This window comes from Sinohyriopsis cumingii, chromosome 17 (genome assembly GCF_028554795.1).
Source record: "Sinohyriopsis cumingii isolate HCF-2022 chromosome 17, ASM2855479v2, whole genome shotgun sequence".
Taxonomy (NCBI): domain Eukaryota; kingdom Metazoa; phylum Mollusca; class Bivalvia; order Unionida; family Unionidae; genus Sinohyriopsis; species Sinohyriopsis cumingii.
This window is the reverse complement of record NC_142977.1, coordinates 5,522,958-5,540,791: the sequence shown is the minus strand read 5'-3', so window position 1 is coordinate 5,540,791 and position 17,834 is coordinate 5,522,958. Positions and strand designations below refer to the sequence as shown.

General features: G+C 40.8%; 1 protein-coding gene across 1 annotated transcript in view; it reads right to left on the bottom strand.

The window, feature by feature from the left end:
* Positions 1-433: 433 nt before the first annotated feature.
* Positions 434-17,834, bottom strand: part of LOC149777682 (uncharacterized) — an 83,570-nt gene continuing 66,169 nt past the window's right edge. The window contains exons 9-10 of the mRNA XM_089938236.1: positions 4,156-4,459; positions 434-559 (exon numbers count right to left, since the gene is read on the bottom strand). Of these exons, the coding sequence (XP_089794362.1) occupies positions 4,222-4,459 (238 nt within the window). The 3' untranslated portion in view covers positions 434-559; positions 4,156-4,221. The remainder of the gene's footprint in view (positions 560-4,155; positions 4,460-17,834) is intronic.

Sequence of the window (17,834 nt, the reverse complement as noted above, 5' to 3'; positions counted from 1 at the left end):
TGCTTGCAGCAGCACAAAGTAATGTCAACACGAATAGCAAACTGTATTCGGTGGCTATAGAGGATAAAATAATTAACGCGGCCCAGTTCGAAACTGCGTTGGCAGAAATGGAAAATCGCCGACAACTCCGAGCACATATAAGGAACCGTGTGGTTGATATTTACATACAATGAAATTCTAGTAAAACAAACTTCATGAATTAATAATTAAGGAGTTGCACATAGTAAATGCCTTGCTTGCCAAAATGGGCGCAAATCACGAGGGATAGAGACTGTGGCGATTATTAGGACCCAAAAATGACAAAATGCAAAACAAACAATCTGACTCTATTTACAGTTTTGGAAAATTTTGTAAATAATAATATAGCTAGAATACGCACCCTGATCGACAAATTTCTCGTGCCGTCGACTGCATTTTGAGGAAAATCAACATGAACTTTTGTATCATCATCTGCTACAAACTTGGCGCCTTTCTGTGTTAGATTTATTTCCGTCACTTTTTGTTGACTGTAAGCAAAGAACGTCTCCATGCGACGAATGGAGAACGTCAAAATCCCAGTCTGAAGAATATCAGAAGAAAAAAATTCCTACAGTTTCTTGCAAGATTTGCCTACAAACTGTCTCCGTACTATGATAAAACTGCAGGATTTAGGATTTCCTACAGCTGCGGCAGTACCTTGATAAGATTGGAGGATTTAGGAATGCCGACAAACTGTCGCATTACCATGATAAGAGTTCAGGATTTATGATTTTCTACAACTGTTCAGGAGTTCTCTTACATGTATGCAATATGTTTTAGCACTTTGGCAAAAGTTATAAATCTGATAATATCATAAAACTATAAACAACCTTAATATCTTCGTACCGCTATTGTCGCTCAGAGATTAGGATCAAATCATTCTTTTATTAAACAGGCGGACTGTGTGCTTTCAGTTAAAACGTATGTGTTACGTCATTATCAGAGAAAGGTTTCAAGATCTTTTTGTTGAAATTATATGACAAATGAGAATGTTAAACTGCATTTCCATGAATTCAAAACATATTCAAATCTAAGTTTCAAAGAATGGAATATTGTTTAAAAGACCAGCAGTAATTACCCACAGTTCACGAAGAGATAACTATTGCTCAATTGTCTGGCAATATTGCGCTTGTATTATCTTTGCCTTTATGTAGTAAAGTATATAAATACGCTACACAATTAAATGAACATATATTTATTCTGATAGAACTTTAGTTTTTACCCAGCAAAAATAGAAGATAGTTAAATGTAATCAACGCAATGAAATTTCCAACTGAACATAAATATTGATAATAAGAGTGTCCTCAAAGCTATTGGGAAAGATGAGAGATGATACAAATGTGCTATCGAAACAATTCAGAAATCTACGTGATAAAAAGGAATCTGTTATCCTAAATTTTGCGGCAGGTGAGTGGTAATAAGAAAAGTGTTATCAAAAATATTGAGTGATAATAAGAAAAGTATAATCGAAACATTGAGAAAGTTGAGATAAAGTAAGAAAAGGTTACTCGAAACTTTTGAGAAAGCTAAGTGATAACAAGTAAAGTGCAACAAAACTATTGACAAACTACGTGACAATACGAAAAGTGTTATCTAAACTATGGCGAAAGTTGAACGATAACAAGAAACGTATTATTTAAACTATGGAGAAAGTTGAGTGGTAACAAGACAAGTGTTATCTGAACTATTGAGAAAGCTGAGTGGTAACAAGAAATTGTTATTTGAACTATGGAGAAAGTTGAGTGGTAACAAGACAAGTGTTATCTGAACTATTGAGAAAGCTGAGTGGTAACAAGACAAGTGTTATCTGAACTATTGAGAAAGCTGAGTGGTAACAAGACAAGTGTTATCTGAACTATTGAGAAAGCTGAGTGGTAACAAGACAAGTGTTATCTGAATTATTGAGAAAGCTGAGTGGTAACAAGACAAGTGTTATCTGAACTATGGAGAAAGCTGAGTGGTAACAAGACAAGTGTTATCTGAACTATGGAGAAAGCTGAGTGGTAACAAGACAAGTGTTATCTGAACTATTGAGAAAGCTGAGTGGTAACAAGACAAGTGTTATCTGAACTATTGAGAAAGCTGAGTGGTAACAAGACAAGTGTTATCTGAACTATGGAGAAAGCTGAGTGGTAACAAGACAAGTGTTATCTGAACTATTGAGAAAGCTGAGTGGTAACAAGACAAGTGTTATCTGAACGACTGAGAAACTAAGTGGTAGTCCGATAAGTGTTAGCTGAACTACTCAGATAGCAAAGTGATGGTAAAATGTTGAGCACTCTTCATATGGACAATATCTTTTTCTCTAAATCACGTGGTGCATCGGAACGTCATGGACGTAAGTACGTGGTGCATCGTTATGTCATGGACGTAATTACGTGGTGCATCGGAATGTCATGGACGTAATTACGTGGTGCATCGGAATGTCATGGACATAATCACGTGGTGCATCGGAATATCATGGACGTAATTACGTGGTGCATCGGAATGTCATGGACATAATCAAGTGGTGCATCGGAATGTCATGGACGTTTTAATGGTTACTTATGAATGTCAACTCTTAAAGAAAACAGGAATGACAGAATATTTGTATTCTTTCAAACAAAAACGGAATGTTAAATAAGACACACTCACATCTTGGAAATTCATAATATGCAATCCGAACATCTATTGCTACAAGCGATACACACTAAAAGGTCAAGGTTTGTAAAATAAATATTGCCTTAGGTGAAACCTATCAATACTTTTGCTCGACATATGTTACCTATGAACTCGGTTCTCCGCCAAAATACACCTGTATTTCCAAAGTTATTTACTAAGTACAGAATATACATGCAGTAGAAATTCCATGTGTGATAACTTGTTATGCGTTAAATCCCCGACTAAGGCGTTTCTGCGGGAACCTCTTTTACAAAATCATGTAGTCACAGACACTTACCATTCGACCAACAGTTATTCATCGTGACCCTCGTTAAGAGTGCGGAAGAATTTGAAGGGACTTTAGTGTATTAAAACGCGAACAACGTGCTCGCTCCAAATGAATGTATAGCGACACAACATCCTTGGCTCTCTATAACAAATTCTTTCTTAAACGATATACCCTATTTACTTGCAGCATTGCGAATTAAATCCCAAATAATCATAGAATTACTAGCATAAGTCCTAATGAATAAACTTTAGTGGTATTCCAAAGAAGTCCAAACGCTAGAAGTGTTGATATGCCTGCGGTGGCATGTGTCATATTGATATGCCATCAGTCTATTGATGAATCACAAAAATAATATCCAAGAATATATCTTTGCTTGTAATTCAAAGTATCTATTTCCAAAAATGTCATTTTGAGCACTTTATATTTACAAAGAAGAATCACTTGAATTGAATATTTGGAATAAGTAAATTCCAGCCCAAATGAAATATCGGACACAACAATAATACAATTGATTAAAACCAGTTCTTAAAGAACGAATAAATAATTTAAGAAGACAAGATTTCAAAGTCCTCTACTTGACTTCAGATCACAATCAGCATTTTCTAAAAAGAAAACTATTACCTAATTGATTTTTTTTCTGGAAGGTTCCAAATGTTTACAATATAAAATCTTAGTTATACTTAGAAGGTCTGTTACTAAAATTGTTATATGGAATGTGGACTACATCAGTTAGGTCAGGTATACTTATAGGGGAATTTTAATCACCTAGACCCAGACCCAAATAAATATGTATGCTTCTGTTAATAATGATCCAAATATTAGACCCACTCTCAATGTGAAACTATTAGCTACGTATTAGTTATTTACCGAAAAGTCTATGATTCTGGTCAGGTACACAATGAACGTTATTTTGGACAAGGTGAGCTTTAAGAAGAAACTTTAAAAAAAACTAACAAACAAACAAGGCAAATCAGATATACATAGCAATGTCCGTAACGTCTCTGCAGTCTATAAATCTATAACAAATTTTCATATATTCGACATGCACATACCGTTTCTGTACTCTATAAATATGTAAAACCCTTCGTCCAGTCAACATGCCCAAACATTATATTTTCTACAAACAATTTTAAATCTTCATCTAGTCGATATACTAATATTTTCTTTGTTATAAAGAAACTAAAACAATTTTACCTTTAGAAACGTACCTTGATGTCGTATTTAGTTTTTACAGAAGACCACTTTCCTCCTTGTTTTGCAAAAATGTAAAAGTCTTAAAACTTTCTTCTCTCCCTTTTATTGAGCTCAATTGTTACTGTTATGTCTTCTTCGAAGTCGAATGATATGTGGAATAAATCGGAAGTTATCCTCATTTTGTTCAGGTCTATTTCAGGGTTGTCCTCAAAAAATCCGTATCTTTCCTCATTTTCAAAGGGTACAGCGATGAGTTGATCGCATGCACTGTTAAGGCCATATGCTATTATCTTTGGACTAGAACAAAGTTCTCTTGAGCTGTGGGTAATAACCAATATATATATATATATATATATATATATATATATATATATATATATATATATATATATATATATATATATATATATATATATATATATATATATATAAGTAGTAAAGTGGGGCACCCTACGTACAATGGGAATTAGCATTACAGGGACCCCTGGGTCACTCTACGTACAATGGAAATTTAACATGGCGAAAAATCGTGGGTCACTCTACGTACAAGGGGAATTTAACATGGCGAAAAATCGTGGGTCACTCTACGTACAAGGGGAATTTAACATGGGGAATAGAGTTTGGGCTTGTTTAGGGACAAGGGGAATTGAACATGGGAATTTTTTTTTTTTTTTTTAAAAATTTTTTTAAAAAAGGGGTAGGCAATTGAAAGGCTATCTCTTATCGAGAAATATGGCTGGCCCTGAAAAGGGCCTTTGGGTTTTTTCTTCTTCTTCTTCTTTTAACTTCTTAACTTCTTCCACCATCCTCTTATTTTGTCCAACATTCCTTTCTTCTTCTTTTCTTTTTCTGGCAGCCAGTCCGGGTGACCCATGGCTCGGAACTTGGCCTGTATTTTCATCCAGTTGTTATTCAGTTGGTCAAATTCTAATTTCTTCTTCTTATTCTGTTCTTCCTTTCTTTCTTTAGTCCACCTTTCCTTTATGTTTTCTACTTCTTGGGTCATCACTTGTTTCATTATTTCTTCTCCTTTTTTCAACCTGTTCAGTCCCCTCTTCATATATGACAACTCCGTCCAATACACTATATGTTCTAGGAAGCACCGGACTTGGATGACATAATCCAGTGCTACCTTCAAACTCCCCACTCTTACATAAGGTGGGTCAATTAATCCTCTTGATTTGTTGACTTCATCTTCTATCATTCCTTCTATTATATGTCTAGCGGCCTTTATACGTTCGACTTGACTGGTTACCAAGTGTTCTTTATCTTCATACTCCCATTCCTTTTGTATCCTTTCTATAGCATATTCTGCATCTATTATCCAGAAATAGATATGCCTCAATTGATTAAATAAATCAGTCACTTGTGTCATCTTGTCTAGATTATTCTTTGTAGAATGGTTTGAACGACGAATACTGTGGGTTCTTATACGAAAAGCGCGGACGTGAAGGAAAACATCCCCCTAAAACATAAAATTGATCTTACCTAGATCATGACCCAACAACGCGCGGACGTGAAGGAAAACATCCCCCTACTTTCTCATTTCATATAATATAACCCTAACTATACTCTCTACATACGCTAAGAATCAATAAATAAATCCATAATCTACTATTCATACAAACTTACTTCAGCATTTACAAACACAAACACACAAACACATACACTTCCACTATTAATAAAGAGTTAGTGTTTATATTCACACCACTCTACCTACACACACACACACACACACACACACACACACACATTGGCAAATCTATCGTTATTTCTTTTCTAGAGTATTGGGTAGCCCTGAAAAGGGCTGTTTTGTTTGGAACTTCATGGACACCTGGTTAATGGTGGCACCTTCCAGGCCTGGCGCCACATACACATCTTATCCCCCAGTTACTTTTTACCTTTTGGGGGGAGAGAGCAGAGGCAGGATATGTCGCTTCAGAATCCAAATTTTCACTCTCTGGGATTCTGAAATTTTTTCTTCTCTCCTTTTCCTCCTCCTCTTCTTTGTATCTTCTCTCCTCCTCTTTGTATCTTCTTTCCTCTTCTTCTTTATATCTTCTCTCCTCCTCTTCTTTGTTTCTTCTTTCCTCCTCTCTTATCCTTCCCTCCTCGACAATGGCTTCAGCGGCCAGTTCATTTAATATGCGCCTGGCATATTCCAGATGCACATGAAGTTCCAACAGTTTCTCCAGTCTCGTGTTCATTTTTGGTGTTGATCAATCAACAAGGGTAGCTGGACTGCCGAACGAGTTTCAATTTATACTGAAAGCGCGGACGTGAAGGAAAACATCCCCTAAAAACATAAAATTCATCTTACCTAGATCATGACCAAAAAAACAACAACAACGCGCGGACCTAAAAGAAATACTCACTCACTTTTTTATGCTACCCATCACTATTATAAATTTTTTTATAAATCACTTCAATAGACTATCCACATACGCAAAGCAATCCAATTTAACCCCAAATATACACCTCTAACAGCCAAAAAAAACAAACATCATTTTAATCTACTACCCATACCAACTTACTTAACCACTTACAAACACATACCCTCACATTTTTTTAAAAAAGAGTCAGTGTTTATTTTCACACCACTCTACCTACACACATTGGCAAATTGATCGTTATTTCTTTTCTAGAGTATTGGGTAGCCCTGAAAAGGGCTGTTTTTTTGTTTTTTGCTATGGCATTCTTTTTTAGTTTCTAAGAATGCGATGTCCTCTGAGGATAGACTTTCTGGCGATAGGTCTGCTTCTTCGGAAAGAGAAGAAGAACTCTTTGGTGTCGATACGACAATCGACAAAGCCTCTGTCAGCTTCAGGTTGTTGCTGCTGTTGTTGTTGCTGCTGTTGCTGCTGTCTCTGAAGTCTGTACTTCTCTGTCCATTCTTCTTTTTCCCTGTACATTTCTTCTCTGAAGAGCTCTTCTATCAGGTCTTCAGTGATATTTAGCATTCTCACGTTCTCTATTTCTTCTGGCTTCGGTATCAGACTGTGTCTGACCCTATGCAAATTCACGTAGGCTTCGTTGAGCTTAGCTAGTTTGGAGCACATCTTCTTAGGAGGATGAGTCGACAATGGATGGTTAGACTGGAAAGAACCCCGGTTCTTATAGTGAAAGCGCGGACGTGAAGGAAAACATCCCCCACACGGTTTTCGAGTTGCAAAGTTCAATGAGTGTTAAGGGAGGGATAGTAAGAAATGAAAGAGCATTAATCCAACATTTTTATAGCTAAACAAAAGACAAAGGCATTTTTTCAAAATACAACATTTTTTATTCAAAAATCACTTAACACTAAACAACAACTCTAACATTTTTAACAATAATAACATCAAACAATTTTCTTCAAAACATCAAACATTTTTTCTTCAAATATAAACTACTTTAAACAGGGCTGACAACGTTGTGAATTAAATTGTGATTTCCACTGTTGGAAATCATTAGGCCATTGATGGACACTACGTTTCCTAGCTTGAGACAAAAGATAAGCATAATGGTCACAAAACCATCGATCTACTTTCACATCATTTCTAGCAGAAGAACGGGGATCGAAATGAGTCACTAAATGTTCTAAGGAATAGCCCAGGCTGCGATGATGCAGAAAATACACACAGTACTGTCCACACACCAAGGAATCTGTGCCTTGTAATTTCACATTATTGAATCGGGTGGTTTGAGCATTTCTTCTCATGAAGTCGATGATATCGTCTTCCAAAGGGGGCAATCCGTACGAATCGAAATATTCCACACATCCTTCTTGAGGAAAGTAGACGGCTACCCAGTGGGTTCCTGGGAGATGACTGTCGTCCGTGTTGATCACATAAGCTTGATGGTCTTTAGGTTTGCGATGAGGGAGTTCATCTTTAGCACAGACGACAGGATTCCAAGAAGCCGTATACGAACTGTGGTTCAAAAGGTAATACAGTTCCCAGGTATCCATTGTTTTGTTATCTTCTTCACAGGTAATAATAAGTCGTCAATTCGATCCTGACTTTTTGCTTGAAAATGTCTGACGAATAAACGGTTATTCGTTCTGTTTCCTCACTCTGATTCAGGACAGCTTCGATACGATGGATCTCTTGAGTGGTTAATGGTGGACAAGAATGTTCACGCAAGTCTTTATACCACTGGTGCAACACGTCTTTGTTCGAGATGAGACTCCAAGCTTCGTCCAGATACTCGTCCAATTTTTCTCCTTGGCTCAACATCATACATTTATCGTGTTGAATTTGACTGGGATGATCGTTTTGACATCCATAGCAATTTTTCTTGATCAATTCCGTCATTTTGTCGACCAAGTGTTTGGCAAAACAGCAGACTAAATGGGCTTCTTGTTCTGGCCATCTCGACTTCATCATGATCACTACTTCTTTTTCTACGGTCTCCTCACATTTCATGTCCAAAGTTTCTCCACTAGGTAAAGAGGGATAACAGTCTTCCATGGCTTCTAGTAATCTAGAATGACTTCTCTCAAACTATTGATTTCTATGGTATTATCGAATTCGGCATACAGGATGACGTTCACTTTTACATCAGGGTCTCGGTTTGCAAACTGAATTTCCACACGAATCTGGCCGGATTTTATAGGGTGGAAATGTCCCTCGTCGCTGCCTTGGTCTGGAGTGAAATCGAAAGCCCACAAAGCATAGCCTCCTGCGTAATCCTCGTACGTAATACCGTGACTGGTGTTGGTTCCTAACTGACCGGTGGCTTCGTACAGGGACAAGTACGATCTCAAGTAATTCTTCTTCTCAAAGTCAGGTTCGAAAGGTCGGGTACACAAGGTCTTGCCATCGCGACTGACTTTGATCTTGGACACGCCAAAGTGTTGAAAGTAGAAAGGATTTTTAGCGATAGCTCCGTTGAAGGCTTCATTTTCGACGATACCAACGATCAAACGTTTGGGTAACTGTCCTTGGAACAGATGACCTTCGATCATGGATCGCTGTCCCTTGGGAATGGTGAACGTTTTCACTTCCACGCGTCGGATCGGATACTTGGCGGTCGTTCTGCTCAACGTCTGACTGATGTCGTTTCCCACTTTAGGTAACACTTCCACACGGCGTACGTAGAGTCTGGCTTCTTGGATTTTGGTTTTGTAATCGTCATCATTAGCCAATAAATGGAAAGCCGTACTGCTCCGATTCAGTCTCAGGCGAACATTCACTCCGTTCAGCAAATATTTCTCTTGCAACCACATGTCCAAATGCAAACGGTCCATCAGTTCTAAACTTTTGTTGGGTCCTTTGATTCTGTCTCTTCGTTCTACAAATCCATCATTGTTTTTTTTGGCTGATGCATCAGTTTCGAATGTTTCAAACTCGCCTGCTTCGTCAGCTTCCCATAGCACACAGGCATTGAGATGAGTGTTCTTGGCGTCTATTCCGTACGTCAAGAGATTTTCCAGGTACGCTCGATAAAGGTAAGTATCCATGCTGCTGCTGACCAGTTTGTTGTTCAAGTACAAGTCCACTCCGCTAAACAAGGAATGCATGAAATTGTTGACGGGAGCTACTGCTTCAGTGTCTATATCACCTCCTGCCTTATCTAGAACTTTGACTTTCAGGTGCAAGTAACTGCTATTCAGATCGATGTAATCTTCGGGCTGTCCTTTGATTTCAAACTCGATGGGAGCGGAATCGGCCAATGAGGAAACGGGATGAAATTCCACCCATTGGGATTCTTGCATGGTCATCATGGTGGGGGGCATGGCAAACAGATCCAGTTCCGTCTTGGAACAAGTGCAAGACTCTCGGTGCATCATTTTTTGTTCTGTTCTCTCTCAATAATCGAAAACGTCTAAGTCTCGAACGGTTCTTCTTTTCTTGGCCTTTCTAGCTTGAAGTCTGGTGAAAGGGTGTTTTCTTCGTCGTCTCTTTCTGCCTTGTCCTTGCTGAATGCCTGACTCGGTAGCGTGCAGGGCATTTATAGGTGTTTCTCGGCGGCCCAAAAGGTCTTTACCCGTTTGCAGCAAGACATTTTTGCCTGCCCTCATGAAGGCTTCTTTAGGGTTTTGTTTGTCGATGATGACATTTTGGAGAAATTCTTTGCCTTGCGTCAGTGCCGCATCTTTCAAGGCGTGCAATCCGCGTGTCACCATCGGTTTTAACACCGGGGCCACCGAACGAAAGGCCGATTTTAACATATCTCCTAAACCGTGTCCTCGCTGTCGTGCAACCCCTCGGTACACTGGATACATGACTTAAGAGTCGTGAGAGAACCGTTTTCGAAAATGGAGTTTCACCGTGACTTTTCCTTTGGTGAATGGAATATTTTGTCCCAAATCTCCTTTTATAGTAATGTTGACCGTGTCCAAATACGACTTGCTGACAGGCAAATAGTGGGGATGGACAAATTCGCGGTGGACGTGGTAAGTGTTTCCACCTTCCTCGTCAGCGTTCGTGGCAGAATCCACTTTGAAAGGAATGACACGCAGTAACGGCACAGAGGTGTGTCCCACCACGTTATACTCCACCACATCGGAGTACACGAACATCAAATTCAGTCCTTGGTTCAGTTCTACCGGGGTACGAAAATACTTGGCAAAAGTATCATTGTCAGAAATGACTAGTAATTCGCCTTTTTGTTGTTCTACTATCTTCTTCAGGTTCATGTCACCGCCCAACATGTCAAACAATTCAGGACAAAATAAGAAAGATATTATTTTATGCCCCTCAGGAAATTTTATCAGGAAGCGACGAGCTGTTTTGTGGTACTCCAGGGTGACACTTTTTTTGGTACTTTCCAAAGGTTTCATAAACACACCATTAAACCTGGTGGCTATGGTGTTGACCAAATGTTGACCACTAAAATAATAACCTGGGGGAATGAAAAAGTGATAGTCGGTCCAGTTTGAATTTTCTTTGTTACGGGTTTTCTTGTCATATTTGCTATGGGTATCCATCCACTGTTGCACTTGCTCGTCATGAACTTGCACCGTAAAAAAATTTTGATTGGGAAGGACATTGAGGACTTGGGTCGGGTGAATCATTTCTACCAAAGCCACTTCCCAATGGGCTTCGTGATCTAAGGGGATGGCTTGAGGTAATTTGGCCGTGTAACAGCACAACGTGTTATTGGGAAACACCTCCATGGAACTGTCACTGGGTAAGGTCAAGTAAAATTGGTTTTCGTGACTCATAATTCTAGAGTTCTGTGGCTGTCCGAGGGGATATTACTGGACGTCAGAGGCGTGTCTCCGCCCAAAATGGGGTTCTGATTGTGGTTGGAGTGGTGACTGACACTGGCACTGGACACAAGGTTCCCGGGGTTCCCGTTCGAGGTGAATTTCAGGGAGGGATTGGGAAGCAGGTAACCGATGCAACTGCTCAATAAAATGGTCCACAATTGTTTGTCTCCTTGTTGCAAACTCAAATTGGCGATGGCTGCCCCGATGACACAATACACCACGAAGATTTGGCAGAAAAAGACGATTTGCGTTTTAGGCACACGTTCTCCACAAGGGTTGTTTTTGTAAATCTTGCACAGAAGAACTAGGTGAAGAAGGAGTGGTCGACGTAGCTGCGTCTGCTGTGTGAAAGGGCATGATGGTCACTTCTTCTTTTTATAGTCAATGACTTGCGAAGCGTCGATCCAAGAATCGAAACTGGGTGGATATCCTTTCCAACGTACTTTGACTTCTTTGACACGTCGTTTGCCCACTTTATGGGTTCTGCGTTCGAGAATGCTTTCGATGTCGTACACGTCGTCTTCTTTTTTGGTCACACGTTGTAACTCGGGCAAATAAAACGTTCCTTTGAGTACTTCTCCGTTCATGTCTTCCAATTTATAGACGGCAGGATGACGGCCATGCACTCGTCCAGTGACGCGAAACAATTCGGTCGTCCAGTTAGGTAAGTAACCTTTGTCGAAAGTGCGTTTGGTTTTGCCAATGCGCACCCAATCTCCTACGGCCAACTCTCCACTTTTCTTGGGGACAGCCCTCGTCGGGGACGTACCAAACAGGCGCTCAAACACCAACACTTCGTTGTCGGGAGTCACGTCTTGCGGGGCACGTCCGATGCTTCGATGGTAAGATTGGTTGTACGCTTGCACCAGGTGCGGTAAGATGTCGATGTACTTCAGAGTGTGGTGATGCGTAAAATATTTCCACATGCGTTCTTTCAAAGTGCGTTGAAAACGTTCCACGATGCTGGCTTTGGTTTCGGGATTCTCGGTGGTAAAAAAATGAATGTCACGTTTCTTTAATTCTTTTTGGAAAGCTTGGTTCAGAAATTCGGTGCCTTTGTCCGTTTGCCATCGAAGAGGGTGACGACCGCTTTGTTTCAACACTCGTTGCAGGGCTCGCACTAACTCGCTGCTGGATTTGGAAGTCAAGGGCACGACCCAGGCAAATTTGGAAAAGACGTCGATGACACAAAACAAATATTTGTAGCCACGATTGTAGCTGGCCAAATGAGAGACATCGGCTAAATCGGCTTTCCATTGATGATCGATGCCTTCCACTCGGGTGCGACTTCTGGCAAACTTGCGTCGAATGGGTTTGTGTAAAGTGTAGGTAGCTTGTTCTTGTAACCATCGTTGCACTTGAGGTAAACGGAGACTTTTCAGTCGAGTTTTGGCAGCACGATACAATTTTTGAACTCCTGCGTAACCTGCAGGATGGGAGGGATCGTAGTAAATAATGGCTAAGACTTTTTCCATTTTTTGTGTTGATTGGTGTCTTAATAAGGCACCCACTCTTGGAAGAGACTACTCTTGTTCTCTTGGGGTATTTTCTTGGATTGCAATGCTTTACGTGTGCGACCGGCAATAGGTGTTGAAGAGGAGAAGGATGTCTGAGCGGGGGATATCGGTTCTTGTTTCACTTCTGTCTTCACTTCTGTCTTCACTTTCTTTTTCTCTTGTGAGGAAGAAGGGGTGGCCATCATCTTTTTAATCCATCCAATTCTGGAGGTAGGTGGTGTTGTTAACTTGCGTACTTTTTCGGGTGGAGTTTGAAACCCTTCTTCTTCTTCTTCTTTTCCTTTTTCTGTCTTGGTCACGGGTAATGGTGGAACTGGTACTGGTACTGGTACTGGTGATGGTGCTGGACTTTTCATCAAGGTCTTAAAATCTTTCAAAGTGGGTAGAGCTGTTTCGTCTAAAGCTTTCTGGTGAAAGAGTTGCAGTCGTTGCAAGAGTTGACCGCACTTTTGCGATTTTTCTGTTTCGGACAAATCTTGGCGATCCATCAAGGATTGCAATTCGTGTTGTAACTGGGACATTTCGCTCAAATTGGGATTGGGAGGTAAATGCGGGGTGCGTTGTTCTTGCCACCGATGGTATTCCATCCATCGTTTGTAAGGCACTAAAGCTAGTTTTCGTCCTTCCATGGGGTTGTCAAGGGTCGATTCTGAGATTTTGGGACTTCCGAGGGCCTTTTTATCTTGCTCCCACCAGTCCTCCCAACATGGTTGCCAAAACTCCTTTCAGTATGGGGCCTAACAAAAGGGGCAAAATGCCTCCACGTTGCACTAACATCTTCTTTTTTTGACGAATGGGAATTTTCTTTCGAACCATTTGGCGAAGAACGTGACGATGTCTGCTTAAGCATTGTTTCTGGTGTTTGGACAAAGGGATCGTGCCTTTCAAAACGTTCAAACAACATTCGCACATGGTATCGATGACCTCTTTGGAGGCCGTTTGAATGAGTTTTTTTCGTAGGGGTGGAGAAGCTTTGGACAGGACAGATAACATGTCCCCATGTTTAGCTAAACGTGGTGGCAGTCCTTTCCTTTTCTTTCCTTGGGGTTTTCTGGAGGGTGACATCTTTGAGTCTTCAGGAGCACCAAAAAACACTGATACCCTACTTGGTCACAGGCCTTTTTTATACTGGAACGCGTCGCCACTGATTGTCTTTACGTCGTATCAACTTCATGACAGGCATGACACGTCGTGCAGGGGTACGCAACGGACTAAATCGAGCCAGTTCTTGCTTGGACAAATCCAGTAAACTTTGTAACATACCCGATCTTTCATGGACTTTGATTTTGGGAGAAGGTACTTTTTGAGCAGCAGCCACTGCCACTAAATTGGAGGGTCCTGCCACTGGGGATGTTCTTTTGGGGGTCATCAACGGAGAAGTTCTTGGTGTGATCAACGTCTCCAAGTACTCTTCAGTTCCTGGTGACATCAACTGAGAAGTGGACAAACGTGAGGCTGCCGGAGACGCAGTCACCGCTGTGACAGGTCGTTGTTTGCGAGTGTAAGGTTGCGTCCTGGGTGAAGTGCCTCTCTTGCGACTAGTTTTCTTCTGTGGACTTTTCTTTTTCTGAGGACTTTTTCTCTGTTTCTTTTTCTGGGGACTTCTTCTCTTTTTCCGGGGTGGTGTCTGGTAAGAGGAGGGTCCTGCCACTGGAGAAGTTATTCTTCTTGGGGACCTGGTCTTTTTCTTTTTCTTCTTGGGGCTTCGTTGGACTTTTGTCTTGGGGATAACTTTGGGGGCATTAGGATCCCATCTTAGGAGTGAGCGAATGATGACCCCTCCTAGAGTACCGCTCCCTCCAGGTTTCAAAATGATTTGTTTTTTGGTTTGAGTGTCGATGCGGGGATCGGCCAGTTGGACCAAAGCGACTTTGTTTCGATCGAAAAAGCGTTTGGTTTGATGAGGAATCTGAATGATTCCTTGGAGTAATTGACGTGCCGTCACCGTGAACCATCGTAAGACTTCTTTGAGACTAGCTTCTAAGACACGAGCTCGTGTTTGTGGATCTTTTTCTCGACTGATGCCATACAAGGCACGAATCAATTTGACGGGAAGATGCGACTGAAGGGACGTCATGTTCACACTTTGTGTGAGACAGACGAAAAGGGTCTGAGGTTTTTATAGATTTTTTCATGGGGAGTGAAATGAAGTCGAGGACGGAGACGTGTACAGGACAGGTCCTCCGTCTTGGCACCAGTGGTGAAACAAGTGGGTACGAAATCGCAAATCCTCGGGAGTCGTAGGTTTCAAATCGACGAGCAAATAGGCGTGTGGCGTTTGAGTGGCATCGTCGTACGCCTGAGTCAGCCAAGGCGTTCCTAACTGTTTGGCTAAGACTTGCACTTGCGATTTATCTCGAGGGCTTTTAAACAAGACCACGTAATGCGCATTGAGACTGATGGTGCGATGGGCTTTACTTTGTTGAAACAAATTTTGGGTGATGTAAACGACACTGGCATTACGGTGATGCCCTTTGCGCGTAAACCACAATTTAATTTCTTCTTCGTCTTTTCCTAACATGTCGTCGAAAATGACCAAATGGGTTTGACGGGAGTCAGAGACGATGCCGTCGTCTTCTTTAGGAATGCCTTCCACAAACACGATGTAATCGCCTTGACTTTCTCGCAAGAGGCTGTACGCCGATTGCCACTCTTTGTAACACCATACGATCCGTTGAGGTGGTCGATCGATCAAATAATGTTTATGTTCGATCAAACGTTTGACGAATTCGGTTTTGCCAGAACCGCTAGGTCCAGCAATGAGCATGTTAAAGGGATGGCGAAGATACAAAGCCTCCCAACTGGCACGATCTAAGTGTTCGTCGATGACTTTGACAGTAGAGGAGGAGGGAGCAGAGACAGCAGAGGTAGCCATGGTGTGAGAAATGTCACTTGTGACACGAAAACAAACAAGACAAGAGTTTATATACTTTTTCAGAACACGTTTATTCAATGTTTTTTTCAAACATGAATACGAAAGACAAAAATACATAAAAGCCAAAGGCTTAAGTACCAGGATGAAAGGCACATAATAACCATGAACGTGGAATAAACACAAGTGTCTGTACAACAACCACATGTTTTGGGTAATGTTCTAACCAGTTCTATAGTAGGGGGTAAAGTCACACAAGTGTCCTCCCGAAAGGGTCTTTCAGGTCTGTCCACGACAGTCCTGTCCTGTGTGACGGGTTCTTCTGGCACCGTCACTAACACGGGTTGAAAAGTAACATTTTTCCTTGAACAACTCTTGTGCATACTGGGCCACTTCTTGGGTCCAAGCCTCAAAACCCCATTCTTTCCAGGCACGGACATCTGTCCAATGGGGATGTAAGTCACAAGCTACACACACATCGTCATACACGTCTTGGGTAGCTAAAAGTTGACGAATCTTTTTTTCCTGTTGAGGTCGAGAAGTATCCAGATGAAAACGCAAGGCTTTGAGCAAAAGGAGTTTTTCGTGACCATTTAAGGCCATGGGGGTATGGTAAGTACTGATCGTAAAGAGTCCACAAAGAATCGGCTGGTAAACGAAATCCCAAAAAACAAGTCACTAAGACACACACCACTTGTCGTCCCAAATTGAATGGATACAGTTCTTGTAATAATTGATGGTAATGATCCACGGTTTGAATATGGTCATTGAGTTCCTTCCACGGAATCTGTTGGATGACATGTGACATAAACCGTGGCATGGCAGCCTGTTTTTATATTCTCTTTTTTTTTGATGCAATACACGTACTTTCTAGCTAGAGATCTTCGTTCTCCAGTAGGGAATATAAATCTTGCATACTGTAACCGAAACGTCAGAGTTCGTTTAGAAGTTTCCTCTTCCGCTAAGCAGATTCCACGTAACAAATGTTGCTAATCCTTTACCTTGTCTTCCTCAATGTATTGCTGTAGGTGAATCTCGAAGTAACCATAATTATGAACATGTCGATCATTAGCGACCTCAAAGTTTTGAACAATGTCTGACCATTGAAAGAATTTCTGACGAATCAGTTCTCTTATACCATTCAGGTACCAATGGTTAAAGATCTGGTGACGTAACGGATGCAATTGTTCTTTACGTTTGACTTGTATTTTCACCAGCTCTCGGTAAATCCTTTCTCTCAACTCCTCAGGCAAGCCCAAAATGTTCTCTTGTAAAGTATTCATAAGTATATACACTGTTTTTGGAATCGTTGGGTGGTGGCCAATAGCCTCGTTTAACTTTGTGCCTAATGTAATATCCACTCATAATCAGTCTTCTTGTACTTTGGAACATAGCATAATTTAAAAACGGATGAATCACTTTGAGTTTGCGTTTCACTTGTATTTTCACCAGTTCTCGGTAAATCCTTTCTCTCAACTCCACAGGCAAAGCACGAATGTTCTCTAGCAAAGTATTCATGAATAGGTCATACTAAATCCTCTTTGGTCTGACACAAGAAATGTACTCTTTGCACAAACATGGTTTCACTTCAGTGTCGAATTTAAATCGTTGAGTCACTAATCTACACATTACAATTCGTTCAGAAGTTTCCTCTTTCACTAAGTTGACATTGTGTTCAAGATGTTGGTAATTCGTTAACTCTTCCTCTGGAATTCGATGCAGTACGTTTACAATGATGTAACTACAATCGTCCATACCAAACCAATCCTTTTTAAAACTAGAGGATCGTTGATCAATGTCTGTCCGATGGAACACTTTCAATTGAATCAATCCTTGTATAGCCTTCAGGTACCAGTGGTTCAAACACCGGTGACGTAACGGATGCAATTGTTCTTTACGTTTCACTTGTATTTTGACCAGTTCTCGATAAATGCGTTCTCTCAACTCCACAGGCAAAGCACGAATGTTCTCTTGTAAAGTATCCATGAACAGATTATTATGGTAAGAAGTTACTTCAATGTCTCGGTCCCACTAAGGGTAAGTAATGACAATTCGGTGACCATCGAGCATGTTCTACGTAGGCCGAATCTTGCGGTTCCCAGTGGTGAA